Raw genomic sequence first — 18386 nt, forward strand, 5'->3', positions numbered from 1 at the left:
ATATAGGCTGTATGCAATCAATTAAAACAAGTTTCTGTTGCTCCTAAATGTTATTTTGTGCTCCTAACGTTTTAAAATTGGGAGCACCAGTACCAATAAATATTTAATTTAGAGCTCTCCATCAAGTTTGTGACCGGGTCTTCCTACCATCTTTATACTGGACAGCAGGGCGGGCTAGGGGGGAGACGGTCAGGCAGGGACCAAGAGGAACTCGCTAGAGAGTTCAAAGTCCTCACTGAGCGCAGATTAGGTCAGAGCAGCGCTGATGCCAACAGCCTGCACTTGACTTTGATACAGGCACTTGCTGCGCGGAGGACTGGAGCGCACAGCCTCAAACTGCAGGAGAAAACATGTCTCGTTTTATCGTCCGACTTTCGCTCGTCATCGCTCAGAGAGCGGCTGCCAAGTCCGTATTATTGCCCAAGACTAGAGTCCCTGCTTTCATCCGCCCTGTCTCCACGAGTTCAGGTATGAGCTATTAGGCTTTATAGAATGGAATTGCATCTGGATAAGCTACTTTATCGTAAGTTAATACGTTTATTAGATACTATTGTAATATGTCCTATTCATAGTCTTTCTATACTTTTTAAACAAAGTAAGTGGTTGATGCAGAATAGACCAGTGGAAGTTACCAAAGAGCCATCTGACACAGGCCTACTGTCACATTTTCCCTGGGGACACATTTGCTGCAAAGAGCAGAAACCCATTGTGCTCTTAGTAGGCTACAGTGGGGAAATAAAAAGCTAAAAGCAATTAAAAAAGTATTTAATTACAAATAAAGTGCAACAAAACACTCACCAAATGTTGCCTATCAATGTTCGCATGTGTGTGTTTGTGTGTTACGGGCTTGCGATCACTGACTCGTTGTGATGCGATGACCGACTGGCAGAAGAGACTGACCTCTAAACAGAACATGGTAATGAGGGAGAAGGGGACAGATGGTGAGTCACACACGTCTCCTGTCCTCAGCATCAATGACCATGGACTGACAATTCATAACCATCGGTGGGTTCATTGAGTAGGTTTGTATGGACTTTGTTTATAGTCTTCCTCAGTGTGGAAGATGATAGGAGCAGTTGGTTAAAGAATGACATACAGTATGGGCTGCATCTCAGTAGTCTACAGTGGCTCCCTCTCCTCACCTTCATTTGCACTGATCTGAAAACATAGGCTAGGTTAAAGCAATATGGTGGAAGCCTCAAAACAACATATAGTGTGCCTACTCTGTATGTGTCCTCAGCCTTTCAGCGGTCTCTATCTGAACCATAGTGAAGTAGGGATGTATCCGTGTGTGTCCTGCGACCCTCCCCTCTTCAGGTAACCATCTAGCCTCCCTATACCAACTGGTCACACTAACATCTTCATTTCGACCTTTCTGTAATCCTAACCCGAATATGAGCATTTAGACTCGATCTCTTTCTAGACCTCTCGTTCTCTCCTCTAGTTCAGAGGTGAAGTATGACTCGGGCACGGGCTGGCCGGCATTCAAAGAGGCTCATGGGACGTGGGAACGTGACGAGCCACGTATCCATCATCCGTCACCCTGACAACACCCTGGGTAGTGCAGAGACAGAGGTCGTCTGTAAACATGTGAGTTGCATTCTGGGTAATTATGCTGAGAGCCAATCAAACTATTGTGTATTGCAGGTGTTAGTGTGTTTGTTCTGTCTCCTCTAGTGTGTGTGTGTGTGTGACGCCCATCTGGGTCATGTGTTTGAGGATGGACCGGACCCCACAGGAGAGAGGTTCTGCATCAACAGCGTCTCTCTCAACTTCAGGCCCAGAGAACCCGGACCCGGCGACCAGTAGAACCCAGAACCAACCTTCAAACCCAGAGAACACAAACCCGAGGGCCAGTAGAACGCAACAGGCCCAATATCTGGATCCCTAACCAGAGATCTCAGCATCAGGAATATTGTTTTATATGTCTGTATCTGATCATAGATGAGCTTTTGACATATTTACCTGGCTGTGTGGTCTTCCCAACCATAGCCACAACTACTGTACATTATACAGTGCCTTTGGAAAGTATTCAGACACCTTGACTTTTTCCACATTTTGTTACATTACAGCCTTATTCTAAAATGTATTAAATATATATTTTTCCTCATCAGTCTACACACACACTACCCCATAATGGCAAAGCAAACAGTTTTTTAGAAATGTTTGCAAATGTATAAAAACATACTTTATTTACATAAGTATTCAGACCCTTTGCTATGAGACTCGTAATTGAGCTCAGGTGCATCCTGTTTCCATTGATCATCATTGAGATGTTTCTACAACTTGGAGTCCAGCTGTGGTAAATTCTATTTATTGGATATGATTTGGAAAGGCACACACAGTTGATAGTGCACGTCAGAGCAACAACCAAGTCAGCTCTGAGACAGGATTGTGTCGAGGCACAGATCTGGGGAAGGGTACCAATACATTTCTGCAGCTTTGAAGGTCCCCAAGAACACAGTGGCTTCATCATTCTTAAATGGAAGAAGGTTGGAACCGTCAAGGCTTGCCGCCCAGCCAAACTGAGCGGAGAGAAGCACCTTGGTCAGGGAGGTGACCAAGAACTCAATGGTCACTCTGACAGAGCTCTAGAGTTCCTCTATGGAGAGGAAGGACAACTGTCTCTGCATCACTCGACCAATCAGGCCTTTATGATAGAGTGGCCAGACGGAAGCCATTCCTCAGTAAAAAAGGCACATGACGGCCCACTTGGAGTTTGCCTAAAGGCACCTAAAGACTCTCAGACCATTAGAAACAAGATTCTCTGATCTGATGAAACCAAGATTGAACTCTTTGGCCTGAATGGCAAGCATCACGTCTGGAGGAAACCAGGCGCCATCCCTAAGGTGAAGCATGGTGGTGGCAGCATGATGCTGTGGGGATGTTTTTCGGGACAAGTCTCTGAATGTCCTTGACTGGCCCAGCCAGAGCCCAGACTTCAACCCGATCTCCGAAGAGACCTGAAAATAGCTGAACTGCAATGCTCCCCATCCAACCTGAGAGCGTGAGAGGATCTGCAGAGAAGAAGAATGGGAAACATTCCCCAAATACAGGTGTACCAAGCTTGTAGCGTCATACCCAAGAAGACTCGAGGCTGTAATCGCTGCCAAAGTGCTTCAAAGTACTGAGTAAAGGATCTGAATACTTATGTAAATGTATTTGTTTTTTTATTCGTAATATATTAGCAATAATTTCAAAACAGTTTTTGCTTTGTCATTATGAGTTGTGTGTAGATTGAGGGGAAAAAAGGGGAAAAAAACTATTTTAATACATTTTAGAATAAGGCTGTAACGTAACAAAATGTGGAAAAAGTCAATGGTCTGAATTTCCGAAGGCACTGTTTGTTAATGGTCACATTTTGTAATGCTTGTTAAAGGGTTTTCAATCAAGTTCACTGGGAATCTGAGATTTAACTGTTTAGTAACTGACGTCACTAAAGCTGCTGTAGGTCCCATGACAGAAAAGTCTGAAATTAGGAAGGAATTCTAATATTGGCTCTAGAACTAAAAGGAAACCCCTGTTGTTGCTCAGCAGGACCAGGTTTGAAGACCATTGATGAATGACTGTTGTATGACCATAACGGGCCGCAGATTTAGGGTCTCATTCCTGGGCACTGAACACCAGGGCTTAGTGTCTGCTATTGTGTACAGTTAGTATGTCTGTGCTAGAACTTAGGGGGTCTACACAGTCTATGCAAACGGAGTCAAAGGATGTCCATTTGTGTTGCTCTGTAAGTAGTTCTACGTACATTTGTGCGGCTCACTTCCTTTCGCTCTGCTTCCGTAGACTGTAGACCCCTTTACTGTCACTTGAACCATTCAACATGGAGCATAGTCCGGGTTAGCGGAGGGTTTGGCCGGCCGGGATATCCTTGTCCCGTTGCGCTCTAGCGACTCCTTGTGGCAGGCCAGGCGCATGCACGCTAACTTCGGTTGGCAGTTGTTTCCTCCGACACATTGGTGCGGCTGGTTAAGCGAGCAGTGTGTCAAGAAGCAGAGCAGTGTGTCAAGAAGCAGAGCAGGGTGTCAAGAAGCAGAGCAGGGTGTCAAGAAGCAGAGCAGGGTGTCAAGAAGCAGAGCAGGGTGTCAAGAAGCAGAGCAGGGTGTCAAGAAGCAGAGCAGGGTGTCAAGAAGCAGAGCAGGGTGTCAAGAAGCAGAGCAGGGTGTCAAGAAGCAGAGCAGGGTGTCAAGAAGCCGAGCAGGGTGTCAAGAAGCAGAGCAGGGTGTCAAGAAGCAGAGCAGGGTGTCAAGAAGCAGAGCAGGGTGTCAAGAAGCAGAGCAGGGTGTCAAGAAGCAGAGCAGGGTGTCAAGAAGCAGAGCAGGGTGTCAAGAAGCAGAGCAGGGTGTCAAGAAGCAGCGCAGCTTGGCAAGGTCGAGTTTTGGAGGACGCATGGCTCTCAACCTTTGCCTCTCCCGAGTCCGTATGGGAGTTGCAGTGATGGGACAAGACTAACTACCAATTGGATAAAATTTGATATCACAAAATTGGGGAGAAAAATAGGTAAAAAGTAAAGAAAGAGGCACCACAGAGAGAGTGAGGGTCGGACACAAGATATGTTTTATTTATTTCACCTTTATTTAACCAGGTAGGTGGCAGCAGAGAACTGGAAGGAAAGGTGGCCAAAGAAAGTGTTGGCTTTGGGGATGACCAGTGAAATATACCTCCTGGAGCGCGTGCTACGGGTGGGTGTTGCTATGGTGACCAGTGAGCTGAGACAAGGCGGGGCTTTACCAAGCAAAGACTTACAGATGACCTGGAGCCAGTGGGTTTGGCGACGAACATGTAGCAAGGGTCAGCCAACGAGAGCATACAGGTCGCAGTGGTGGGTAGTATATGGGGCTTTGGGGACAAAACAGATGGCACTGTGATAGACTACATCCAGTTTGCTGAGTAGAGTGTTGGAGGCTATTTTGTAAATGACATCACATAAGTCAAGGATCGGTAGGAAGTCAATTCTAGATTTAATTTTGGATTGGAGATGCTAATTATGAGTCTGGAAGGAGAGTTTACAGTCTAATCAGACACCTAGGTATTTGGAGTTGTCCACATATTCTAAGTCAGAACCGTCCAGAGTGGTGATGCTAGTCGGGCAGCAAATCGGTTGAAGAGCATGCATTTAGTTTTACTAGCATTTAAAAGCAGTTGTAGGTCACGGAAGGAGTGTTGTATTAGAGTGAAGCTCGTTTGGAGGTTTGTTAACACAAGTGTCCAGAAGTATACAGAATGGTGTTATCTGCGTAGATGTGGATAAGAGAATCACCAGCAGCAAGAGCGACATCATTGATACAGTTGACACACAAATACACCTACATTTAAACTCAGTTTCACAATTCTTGACTTTTAATCCGAATACAAATTCCCTGTCTTAGGTTAGGATCACCACTTTATTTTAAGAATGTGAAATGTCAGAATAATAGTAGAGAGAATTATTTATTTCAGCTTTTATTTCTTTCATCACATTCCCAGTGGGTCAAAAGTTTATATACACTCAATTAGTACTTGGTAGCATTGGCTTTAAATTGTTTAATTTGGGTCAAATGTTTCAGGTAGCCTTCCACAAGCTTCCCACAATAAGTTGGGTGAATTTTGTCCCATTCCTCCTGACAGAGCTGGTGTAACTGAGTCAGGTTTGTAGGCCTCCTTGCTCGCTTTTTCAGTTCTGCCCACAAATTCTCTATGGGATTGAGGTCATGGCTTTGTGATGGCCACTCCAATACCTTGACTTTGTTGTCCTTAAGCCATTTTGCCACAACTTTGGAAGTATGCTTGGGGTCATTGTCCATTTGGAAGACCCATTTGTGACCGAGCTTTAACTTCCTGACTGATGTCGTGAGATGTTGCTTCAATATATCCACATCATTTTCCTACCTCATGATGCCATCTATTTTGTGAAGTGCACCAGTCCCTCCTGCAGCAAAGCACCCCCACAACATGATGCTGCCACCCCCATGCTTCACGGTTGGGATGGTGTTCTTCGGCTTGCAGCCTCCCCCTTTTTCCTCCAAACATAATGATGGTCATTATGGCCAAGAGTTCTATTTTGTTTCATCAGACCAGAGGACATTTCTCCAAAAAGTACGATCTTTGTCCCAATGTGCAGTTGCAAACCGTAGTCTGGCTTTTTTATGGCGGTTTTGGAGCCGTGGCTTCTTCCTTGCTGAGCGGCCTTTCAGGTCGATATAGGACTCATTTTACTGTGGATATAGATACTACGTACCTGTTTCCTCCAGCATCTTCACAAGGTCCTTTGCTGTTGTTCTGGGATTGATTTGCACTTTTTGCACCAAAGTACGTTCATCTCTAGGAGACAGAACACATCTCCTTCCTGAGCGTTAAACGGCTGCGTGGTCCCATAGTGTTTATACTTGCGTACTATTGTTTGTACAGATGAACGTGGTACCTTCAGGCGTTTGGAATTGCTCCCAAGGTTGAACCAGAGTTGGAGGTCTACATTTTTTTTTCTGAGGTCTTGGCTGATTTCTTTTGATTTTCTCATGATGTCAAGCAAAGAGGCAATGAGTTTGAAGGTAGACCTTGAAATACATCCATAGGTACACCTCCAATTGACTCAAATGATGTCAATTAGCCTATCAGAAGCTTCTAAAGCAATGACAATTTTCTGGAATTTTCCAAGCTTTTTAAAGGCACAGTCAACTTAGTGTATGTAAACTTCTGACCCACTGGAATTATAAGTGAAATAATCTGTCTGTAAACAATTGTTGGATAAATTACTTGTCATGCACAAAGTAGATGTCCTAACAGACTTGCCAAAACTATAGTTTGTTAACAAGAAATTTGTGGAGTGGTTGAAAAATGAGTTTTAATGACTCCAACCTAAGTGTATGTAAACTTCCGACTTCAACTGTATATACAAAGAAAAGTCAGCCTGAGAAGTGAACCCTGTGGCATCCCCATAGAGACTGCCAGAGGTCCGAACAGGCTCTCCAATTTGACACACTTAACTCTGAGAAGTAGTTGGTGAACCAGGCGAGGCAGTTATTTGAGAAACCAAGGCTATTGAGTCTGCCGATAAGAATGCGGTGATTGACATCAAATCAAATTTATTTATATAGCCCTTCTTACATCAGCTGACATCTCAAAGTTCTGTACAGAAACCCAGCCTAAAACCCCAAACAGCAAGCAATGCAGGTGTAGAAGCACGGTGGCTAGGAAAAACTCCCTAGAAAGGCCAAAACCTAGGAAGAAACCTAGAGAGGAACCAGGCTATGAGGGGTGGCCAGTCCTCTTCTGGCTGTGCCGGGTGGAGATTATAACAGAACATGGCCAAGATGTTCAAATGTTCATAAATGACCAGCATGGTCAAATAATAGTCACAGTAGTTGTCGAGGGTGCAGCAAGTCAGCATTGACAGAGTCGAAAGTCTTGGCCAGGTCGATGAAGACGGCTGCACAGTACTGTCTTTTATCGATGACGGTTATGATATCGTTTAGGACCATGAGCGTGGCTGAGGTGCACCCATGACCAGAGCTGTTGGCCGGGGTAGGGGTAGCCAGGTGGAAAGAATGGCCAGCCGTAGAAAAATGCTTATTGAAATTCTCGATTACCGTAGATTTATTGGTGGTGAGTGTTTACTAGCCTAAGTGCAGTGGGCAGCTGGGAGGAGGTGCTCTTATTCTCCATGGACTTTAGTGTCCCAGAACTTTTTGAAATTAGTGCTACAGGATGCAAATTTCTGTTTGAAAAAGCTAGCTTTAGCTTTCCTAATTGACTGTGTATATTGGTTCCTGACTTCCCTGAAAAGTTGCATATCGCAGGGGCTATTCGATGCTAATGCAGAACGCCACAGGATGTTTTTGTGCTGGTCAAGCAAAGTTAAATCTGGGGTGAACCAAGGGCTATATCTGTTCTTAGTTCTACATTTTTTGAATGGAGCATGCTTATTTAAGATGGTGAGACGAGCACTTTTAAAGAGCAACCAGGCATCCTCTACTGACGGGATGATTACAATATCCTTCCAGGATACCCGGGCCAGGTCGATTAGAAAAGCTTTCTCGCTGAAGTGTTTTAGGGAGCGTTTGACAGTGATGAGGGGTGGTCATTTGACCACAGACCCATTATGGATGCAAGCAATAAGGCAGTGATCGCTGAGAACCTGGTTGAAGACAGCAGAGGTGTATTTAGATGGCAAGTTGGTCAGGATGATATCTAAGAGGGTGCTCATGGTTACGGATTTAGGGTTGTACCTGGTAGGTTCCTTGATAATTTGTGTGAGATTGAGGGCATCTATCTTAGATTGTAGGACGGCAGTGGTGTTAAGCATATCCCAGTTTAGGTCACCTAACAGTACGAACTCTGAAGATAGATGGGGGGCAATCAATTCACATATGGTGTCCAGGGCACAGCTGGGGGCTGATAGAGAGAGGAGTTCTGGTATTACACTAGACAATAATTTAGCAGTGATGCAGAAACCAAAGAGCTGACCATGACCCCAGAGGAGACCCCACAGGAAGTACAAGGTCAACCCCCCCAGCTCAGAACATCGACTTACAACAAGTATAGGGGTGTGTGTGTGTGTGTGTTCATGCAAACACTCATAATTTACATGATGTCACAACTACAGCATAAACACACAGTCATTAGTCAGTTGCGGACTTGCAATGTTGAATTCCTTCTATATCGTGTTTGTTGTAGATGGGAGATGACGTGTTACCTGGTCAGCGTACCTGATTATTAGGTCACAGGGCGAGACCCAGACATGGGAGGCAGATGGTTCGAGTCTCTGATATTTATTATAATCCAAGGGGCAGGCAAGAGAATGGTCGTGGACAGGCAAAAGATCATAAATAAGGTCAGAGTCCAGGAGGTACAGAGTGGCAGGCAGGCTCGAGGTCAGGGCAGGCAGTATGGTCAGCCAGGCGGGTTCAGAGTCAAGGCAGGCAAGGGTCAAAACCGGGAGGACTAGCAAAACAGAGATAAGGGGGAAAGCAGGAGCACGGAAAAACACGCTGGTTGACAAGACAAGACAAACTGGCAACAGACAAACAGGGAACACAGGAATAAATACCCAGGGACTAATGGGGAAAACGGGTGACACCTGGAGGTGAGTGGAGACAATCACAAAGACAGGTGAAACAGATCAGGGCGTGACACTGATGACCCTGAAGCCCCCTCCTCCCCAGACACCCTCCTCTCTGTTAGCACTAACACCTGCCTGGGACTTACACTACCTGCTCTCTCAATTCAATGTAAGGGTTTTATTGGCAAGGGAAACATATGTTAACATTTCCAAAGCAAGTGAAATATATAATAAAATAAACAATACAAATTAGCAGTAAACATTACACTCACAAAAGTCCCAAAATAATAAAGACATTACAAATGTCATATTATGTGCAAATGGTTCAAGTACAAAAGGGAAAATAAATAAACATAAATATGGGTTGTATTTACAATGGTGTTTGTTCTTCACTGGTTGCCCTTTTCTTGTGGTAACAGGTCACAAATCGTGCTGCTGTGATTGCACACTAGTATTTCACTCAGTATATATGGGAGTTGATCAAAATTGGATTTGTTTTATAATTCTTTGTGTATCTGTGTAATCACACACACAGCATTATGCAATGTTAAAGCTTCCTGAGTAGATAGACAGATCAGCAGAGGTACCCCCCCCCCCCCCCCCCATCACCCACACCCCAGTATGCCATCTCCTCCAGCTATCTCTATAATGGTAAGAGTCCTTTCCTCTCCACCCTGCCGTCTCTAGCTATCTCTATAATGGTAAGAGTCCTTTCCTCTCCACCCGGCCGTCTCTAGCTATCTCTATAATGGTAAGAGTCCTTTCCTCTCCACCCGGCCGTCTCCTCCAGCTATCTCTATAATGGTAAGAGTCCTTTCCTCTCCACCCGGCCGTCTCCTCCAGCTATCTCTATAATGGTAAGAGTCCTTTCCTCTCCACCCGGCCGTCTCCTCCAGCTATCTCTATAATGGTAAGAGTCCTTTCCTCTCCACCCGGCCGTCTCTAGCTATCTCTATAATGGTAAGAGTCCTTTCCTCTCCACCCTGCCGTCTCCAGCTATCTCTATAATAGCTCTGCTTTGTCTTTTTAAAATGGCAGCTGGAACCCACAGGCTTCCCAACATTCCAAAGCTCCAAACTGATTGGCTCTTCATTAAAATATTTGACTATATTCAAATCACAGTTTGGGAACAATCACTGTGGTGCATTAACTTTGTGTTTCAATGGTGAGCCAGAGGAGATGTCATCATATGTTCATGTCCAAATTACATAATTTGAGAATAAGATGCAAAGTTGATCTGAAGACAAAGTTAGAGTCCTTTCCATTTTGAACAATCACTACATTCCCTGGGTAGGTAGCAGACCGGTGCTGAACACATTCCCTGCTTAGGTAGCAGACCGGTGCTGAACACGTTCCCTGTGTAGGTAGCAGACCGGTGCTGAACACGTTCTCTGCGTAGGTAGCAGACCGGTGCTGAACACATTCCCTGCTTAGGTAGCAGACCGGTGCTGAACACATTCCCTGCTTAGGTAGCAGACCGGTGCTGAACACGTTCCCTGTGTAGGTAGCAGACCGGTGCTGAACACGTTCCCTGCGTAGGTAGCAGACCGGTGCTGAACACGTTCCCTGCGTAGGTAGCAGACCGGTGCTGAACACGTTCCCTGCGTAGGTAGCAGACCGGTGCTGAACACGTTCCCTGCATAGGTGGCAGACCGGTGCTGAACACGTTCCCTGCATAGGTGGCAGACCGGTGCTGAACACGTTCCCTGTGTAGGTAGCAGACCTGTGCTGAACACGTTCCCTGCGTAGGTGGCAGACCGATGCTGAACACGTTCCCTGTGTAGGTAGCAGACCGGTGCTGAACACGTTCCCTGCGTAGGTAGCAGAGGTGCTGAACACTGACATAGTGATTGGAGAGACAGACTATAGATCCTACACAGTGTTTTACTACCAGAAACAGGGACAGTTCAACTCCTACAAAAATGTCCATTAATTATAATCTACATAATCATTCAAATTTCCTGTTGCGTAAATTATGATCCATGTGTACATATATGAAATTAGAAGATTTATTTTCCTTAGTTATGTATATTAAAACAATAATGTTGAAATTGATTTGACTCTCTTTTTTAAATGTGTTGCCAGTGTGTGGATAAGGACCATGTGATCAGTGAGTATCCAATTTAACAACGTTTGTCCAGCCATTGGTAGTGGAGACCATATTAAATATTGTGCGTCGTGGAGCGCAAACTACAGCGATATGATATAGACAATAGACTTCTTCTAGAGTTTGTTTGGTGAGTAGTGGTGACATGAGGACGGATTCTCTGGATTTTATTAGAATGCAGTGCTGCGTTTGTAGAGGGAGGCACGAGAGAGACGCAGATCCGTGGAAAAGGCACATACCTACCTGTCAGGCACAGAGGTCAAATGTGTTTTTTTAAATGGATATTATGTCGATATTCGTTAGCTCTTAAACAAACGATGCCTTGGCTAAGGTAATTATATATTCTGGATCAGGGGCGGATGGAGAACAATCCATGCTTTAAAAAAATATATTAAAAAAAAATTGTTATTTGCATTTCAATCTTCAATACCTTTTAAACAAAGTGTGCCACAACTATGAAAATGATATAAGGCCTAATCTGAATCAGGAGAGGATGGAGCACAATCCACACCTTTTTGTTGTTGATTGTTTTTGTTGTTGATTATTTTTATTTGTAAACGTTTTACTAGGATTTGAAGCCCTCCTTCCTTCTGCCCAGTTTCCCTGATGTTGCTACGGCAATCAAGCTGTTTCTACCATCGCTGTAACTGTCGCTTCATTTTCTGAACTAAAACTCATAAAGAACTATCTAAGAGGCATTAGGCTCTCGGGTATGATATTCGCTTTTGAACACCTGAATAAGCTCCACTCATTGCACTGGTGCCATCGTAGCCTTGACCATAGCATTTGTTCACGGATATCCCCTTATACGTTTAATCAAAAGTATGTCAAGTCCTGAGGCACTTTTTTCAGTCATGTTCCTGAAACAAACACTTTGTTTCCTACTACATCTGGAAATGTAAAATATTTATGAATGACTTTAGGGAGGGTTACTGTCAAAATGATTTACTGAATTGATAAAATCACATCCATGACAGGCGCATGGGCTCCCAGAGCTCGTGGCCTCGCGCCTTGCGGGTGTGTCCAGTACGTCAATGCACGTCATCAGTATACAATTTCAAAACTTCGTCCAGACATTGGTAGCTATGAAACCTTATCAACGGCTGTGCATCGTGGAGCTAAAATTAGTCTACTTTAGAATGGATTCACAACATATAGGCTACAACCATATGAATATAGACGATAGACTTCTTATACAGTAGGCTGAGTAGCGGTGGCATGTAGACGGATTCTCTGGGTGGTGTTGGGATGCGCTGCAGAGCTGCATCTGTAGAGGGAGGAACGACAGAGATGCAGATCGGTGGAAAAGGCACCGAGGTAAAATGTATTTTATACTGAGGTAAAAGTAGTTTTATACGGAATATTCCGTGGATATTAATTTTTCTCTCATAACTAGCTATTGAACCAATCATGCCATGACTATGAAAATTGTATATTCTGAATCTGGGGGATGCAGAACGATCCACACCTTTTTTTTGGTTGTTGATTTTGATCTTCTCCATCCTGATTAAGAATATACCATTTTCATAGTCATGGCACGCTTTGTTAAAGAGCTAATGACGATTGAAATACGAAATCTTCAACAAAAAAATATGTAGGCCTATATATAAAAGGTGTGGATTGTTAAAAATTGTTTTTTTTATCCACCGAATATCCCTTTTAAAATGTAATTTACATCTGTTTATTGGGCCTTCATGTAGTCAAATAACTTTCACCCAAAAAACATAATGTAACGACCCTGGGTTTATAAGCACCGATATTGACTTTGCGGGTGAAGCATTCTTTTGCGGAACAGTCGATAGCGCGCTGGACTTCGGGCTAGAAGACCTGCTCCCTGCTGTTTCATTACAATAACGTTTACTCCGTCTTGCAGGGTGTGTGGAAAGGTACCGGTACTTGCATAACAAACACGCAGCCGAAATTCTATAGGCTATAGAAACAGATTTGTATGAACATGTTCATTGCTTTCTCTCTAAGTTTATTTATTTCGTATAGTCAGTGTTTGTTTCTGTGTTCATTCTGAGCTTGTCTCATCTCTCCTTCCCAGCCAATATGTTGAGGAAGACTCAAAGGGAGACAGAGCCCGAGTTCTGACTGCTCAGCAACATATTTTCTATGACATATTAAATTGGTTGAATATATTTTGTGTGTGTGTGTGTGTGTGTTTTCCTATCAATTGTCTACAATGGAGAGGAGAGGAGCAGGAGAGAGAAGGAAAAGGAGAGAGAATGAGGAGGAGGAGAGAGAATGAGAGGAGAGAGAAGGAGAGGAGAGAGGAGGAAGAGGAGAGAGAAGAAGAGGAGAGAGAATGAGGAGTAGGAGAGAGAAGGATGGGAGAGAGGAGAGGATAGTAGAGAGAAGGAGAGGAGAGAGAATGAGGAGGAGGAGAGGAGAGGATAGGAGAGAGAAGGAAAGGAGCAAATCATTCTGCTTACATTGTTGACTCCCCCCTCCTCCCCCTTCTTGTGCAGTTGTATAAGGGGGAGATTTACATATCTTTGAGGGATGGAAAGGGGAGGGAATAACTGGAAGCAAGGGGGAGGAGTAGAGAAGAGGGGAGGAGAAGAGAAGAGGGGAGGAGAAGAGAACTTCTCCCCCAATAATAATAATAATACCATTATTGGTGGAGAATGAGGAGGAGAGGAGAGAGAAGGAGAGGAGAGAGAAGGAGAGGAGAGAAAAGAACAGGAGAGAGAAGGGGAGGAGAGGAGAGGAGAGAAAAGGAGAGGAGAGAGGAGGAGAGATAATGGAAGGAGAGGAGAGAAAAGGAGAGGACAGCAGCAAATCATTCTGCTTACATTGTTGACTTCTCCCCCACCTCCTCGTGCAGTTGTGTACGGGTGAGATTTACATCTTTAAGGGATAGAGAGGGGAGGAGTAGAGAAGAGGGGAGGAGAAGAGAAGAGGGGAGTAGTAGAGAAGAGGGGAGGAGAATAGAAGAATGTTGGAGGATATAAGGACACTCAGTCAGCTCCCACCTTACTCATTTTCCTCCTCACACACACCACGGAGAGTCGAGCCGTCACACACACCGATCTGTAACCATGAAGCTGAGCATAATGGTAGTTCTGCTGTGCGCTACGCTGGTCGCCTGCGTCGACGTCATGCCTCAGAAAGACTTCAACCTGGAGAAGGTGAGAGAGAAAGAGAGACTGAGAGAACTGATAAAACAAATGAGATAGACTACAACAACAAAAAGAGAGCAGGCAAAGAGTTGAGAGAAGAGATTCTGGGGTTGAGGAGGGTCAGAGTAGAGAGAGGACAGTGGATCATCTGCCATGACTATTGAATCAATTTGTATTGTGAGAAAGAATGAATAGTGGTTCTTCTTTTTCTTCTAACTATATTCTTTCTCTCCCCAGATGGCTGGTAAGTGGTGGGCCGTGGGCTTTTCCACCAACGCCAAGTGGTTTATGAAACGTAAGGCTGGTATGAAGATGGGAACTTCCATGATGCTGCCCACTGCCGGAGGTGACCTGGACATCAGCAGCGCCATGCGCAAGTGAGTTTCTGTGTGTGTCCGTGTGTGTGTGTGTCCGTGTGTGTGTGTGTCCGTGTGTGTGTGTGTGTGTCCGTGTGTGTGTCCGTGTGTGTGTGTGTGTCCGTGTGTGTGTCCATTTCACTCATACTGATGCTCTCTCGCTCAGCGCTGATGGCTCTTGCTGGAGGATGACTGAACTGGCCAAGAAGACTGACATACCAGGCCGCTTCACCTTCACCAGCCAGCGTGAGTTCACACACACACAGACACACACAGACACACACAGACACACACACACACACACACACACACACACACACACACACACACACACACACACACACACACACATACACACACACAGTCAACGTAACTACATATCTCTTTCTCCCTCTCTCAGGTTGGAACAATGAAAATGACATGCGTGTGGTAGCTGTCCAGTATGATGACTTTGCTCTGATCCACACCATCAAGACCAAACACGGAGTAACTGATGTGCTCAACAAACTCTTCAGTAAGTCTGTCTGGCTGTCTGCATGTCTGAAATTAATTCAGACCTTTAGATTCTCATGTTTTGTGTCATTCTTCACAGTTTCACTTTGGTCTCTGGTTTCAGCATGGTCATGTTACAGGTGGGTTTGTGTTAACCTGGTTGTGTTCTGTTAACCTGGTTGTGTTAACCTGGTTGTGTTCTGTTAACCTGGTTGTGTTCTGTTAACCTGGTTGTGTTCTGTTAACCTGGTTGTGTTCTGTTAACCTGGTTGTGTTGTGTTAACCTGGTTGTGTTCTGTTAACCTGGTTGTGTTCTGTTAACCTGGTTGTGTTAACCTGGTTGTGTTCTGTTAACCTGGTTGTGTTCTGTTAACCTGGTTGTGTTCTGTTAACCTGGTTGTGTTATGTTAACCTGGTTGTGTTATGTTAACCTGGTTGTGTTCTGTTAACCTGGTTGTGTTCTGTTAACCTGGTTGTGTTAACCTGGTTGTGTTCTGTTAACCTGGTTGTGTTAACCTGGTTGTGTTCTGTTAACCTGGTTGTGTTCTGTTAACCTGGTTGTGTTGTGTTAACCTGGTTGTGTTGTGTTAACCTGGTAGTGTTCTGTTAACCTGGTTGTGTTCTGTTAACCTGGTTGTGTTAACCTGGTTGTGTTCTGTTAACCTGGTTGTGGTAATCTGGTTATGGTAACCAGGTAGTGTTGTGTTAACCTGATTGTGTTGTGTTATCCTGGTAGTGTTGTGTTAACCTGGTTGTGTTGTATTAACCTGATTGTGTTGTGTTAACCTGGTAGTGTTCTGTTAACCTGGTTGTGTTCTGTTAACCTGGTAGTGTTCTGTTAACCTGGTTGTGTTCTGTTAACCTGGTTGTGGTAATCTGGTTATGGTAACCAGGTAGTGTTTTGTTAACCTGATTGTGTTAAACTGGTTTTGTTCTGTTGTTTTATCCTGGTTCTGTTAACCTGGTTGTGCTGTGTTAACCTTGTAGTTTTGTGTTTACCTGGTTGTGTTGTGTTAACCTGTTTGTGTTAACATGGTTCTGTTGTGTTAACCTGGTAGTGTTGTGTTAATCTGGTTTTGTTGTGTTTACCTGGTTGTGTTGAACTGTTTTTGTTGTGTTTACCTGGTTGTGATAACCTGGTTCTGTTGTGTTGAACTGTTTTTGTTGTGTTAACCTGGTTGTGTTAACTTGGTTCTGTTGTGTTAACCAGGTTTTGTTGTGTTTACCTGGTTGTGTTGTGTTAACCTGCTTGTGTTAAACTTTTTTGTTGTGTTAACCTAGTTGTGTTGTGTTAACCTGGTTGTGTGTGTTAACCTGGCCGTGTTGTGTTAACCTGGTTGTGTGTGTTAACCTGGTCGTGTTGTGTTAACCTGGTCGTGTTGTGTTAACCTGGCTGTGTTAACCTGGTTGTGTTAACCTGGTTGTGTGTGTTAACCTGGTTGTGTTGTGTTAACCTGGTTGTGTTAACCTGGTTGTGTGGGTTAACCTGGCTGTGTTAACCTGGTCGTGTTGTGTTAACCTGGCTGTGTTAACCTGGTCGTGTTGGGTTTACCTGGCTGTGTTAACCTGGTCGTGTTGTGTTAACCTGGCTGTGTTAACCTGGTCGTGTTGGGTTTACCTGGCTGTGTTAACCTGGTCGTGTTGTGTTAACCTGGCTGTGTTAACCTGGTCGTGTGTGTGTTAACCTGGTCGTGTTAACCTGGTTGTGTGGGTTTACCTGGCTGTGTTAACCTGGTCGTGTTGTGTTAACCTGGCTGTGTTAACCTGGTCGTGTTGGGTTTACCTGGCTGTGTTAACCTGGTCGTGTTGTGGTTGTAGGTCGCACTCCAGAGGTGAGCGCAGATCTCCAGAAGAAGTTCATGCAGTTCTCTCTGGATACAGGAATCCTCTCTGGGAACATTGTTATCCTGCCCCAGAACGGTACGACAACACACACACATACACAGATGTACAATATTATTATGGCGATCAGATACATATGAATGTGCTTCACTGGTAGAAATCATCTCCTCTCTCTTTTCTCCCTCCTCTCTATTGCAGGTGAATGTGCCAAGGCATAAATGTTCACTCATCCCATTATCCCTCTGCTACTCTTCCACTGGCATCTGTCTCCATTTCACATCCAAACTCTTTTCCTGGAAGAAGACTGAAGACTGCATATATTGAGGGATTTATACCACAAATTTGAATTATTTTCAGCCAATTCAATACAATTCAATATGAACAAAATAATAAAAGATTATTTAAAAAACAAACATATTTCTCAAGTTGATTACAGTCTTTTATAGGGGGAAAAACAGAAGTCATTTTTTTCATGGCTTATGGATTTAAAAAATAACCATAGCTTCAGGTACATCCAAAAATAACAAAGTTAATGTGTTTACCTAACTAACTGCTTCCCATGCTTTGTCTTCCTTCTGCTTAGAGCAATTCATAACTGAGACACGAAACACAAATAACATTCTACAGTATAAACTCTAAGTGTTCTGTTCCACCATTATAGACAGATGCTCTAAGTGTTCTGTTCCCCCATCACAGAGGCTCTAAGTGTTCTGTTCCCCCCCCATCACAGAGGCTCTAAGTGTTCTGTTTCTCCACTATAGACAGAGGCTCTAAGTGTTCTGTTCCACTGTTATAAACAGAGGCTCTAAGTGTTGTGTTCCAGCCTTATAGATAGAGGCTCTAAGTGTTCTGTTCCACTGTTATGGACAGAGGCTCTTAGTGTTCTGTTCCACTGTTATGGACAGAGGCTCTAAGTGTTCTGTTCCACTGTTATGGACAGAGGCTCTTAGTGTTCTGTTCCACTGTTATAGACAGAGGCTCTTAGTGTTCTGTTCCACTGTTATAGACAGAGGCTCTAAGTGTTCGGTTCCACCTTTATGGATAGAGGCTCTAAGTGTTCTGTTCCAGCCTTATAAGCAGAGGCTCTAACTTTTCTGGCCCACCATTATAGACAGAGGCTCCAATTGTTCTGTTCCACGGTTATAGACAGAGGCTCCAACTGTTCCTTTCCACCCTTACAGACAGAGGCTCCAACTGTTCCTTTCCACCCTTACAGACAGAGGCTCCAACTGTTCCTTTCCACCCTTACAGACAGAGGCTCCAACTGTTCCTTTCCACCCTTACAGACAGAGACTCTAATTGTTGTTTTCCACCGTTATAGACAGACTCTAAGTCACGTGTCAAACTCATTCCATTGAGTGCCAAGTGTGTACGGTTTTCACCCCTCCCTTGTACTTGATTGATGAATTAAGATCGCTGATTAG

At 44.3% G+C, this 18386-nt stretch overlaps 1 protein-coding gene and 1 pseudogene across 1 annotated transcript; both read left to right on the plus strand.

Moving 5' to 3' along the window:
• The first annotated feature begins 99 nt into the window (after positions 1–99).
• On the plus strand, positions 100–11095 carry LOC139531572 (methionine-R-sulfoxide reductase B3-like; annotated as a pseudogene).
• Positions 11096–14117: 3022 nt separating this feature from the next.
• LOC139531569 (lipocalin-like) lies at positions 14118–17375 on the plus strand. The gene is made up of 6 exons (XM_071328136.1): positions 14118–14281; positions 14510–14649; positions 14795–14874; positions 15029–15142; positions 16939–17040; positions 17161–17375. Exons 1-6 carry the CDS (start codon positions 14192–14194, stop codon positions 17178–17180), a joined length of 546 nt encoding a protein of 181 aa, XP_071184237.1. The 5' UTR covers positions 14118–14191; the 3' UTR covers positions 17181–17375.
• Positions 17376–18386: the final 1011 nt, after the last annotated feature.

The sequence above is a fragment of the Salvelinus alpinus genome, chromosome 10 (genome assembly GCF_045679555.1).
Source record: "Salvelinus alpinus chromosome 10, SLU_Salpinus.1, whole genome shotgun sequence".
NCBI classification, from domain to species: domain Eukaryota; kingdom Metazoa; phylum Chordata; class Actinopteri; order Salmoniformes; family Salmonidae; genus Salvelinus; species Salvelinus alpinus.

Coding starts and splice junctions, on each gene's coding strand:
- LOC139531569 (XM_071328136.1), top strand. CDS start 14,192: ATGAAGCTGAGCATAATGGTAGTTCTGCTGTGCGCTACGCTGGTCGCC. Junction 14,650..14,794: donor ATCAGCAGCGCCATGCGCAA/GTGAGTTTCTGT, acceptor TCTCTCGCTCAG/CGCTGATGGCTCTTGCTGGA. Junction 14,875..15,028: donor CTTCACCTTCACCAGCCAGC/GTGAGTTCACAC, acceptor TCCCTCTCTCAG/GTTGGAACAATGAAAATGAC.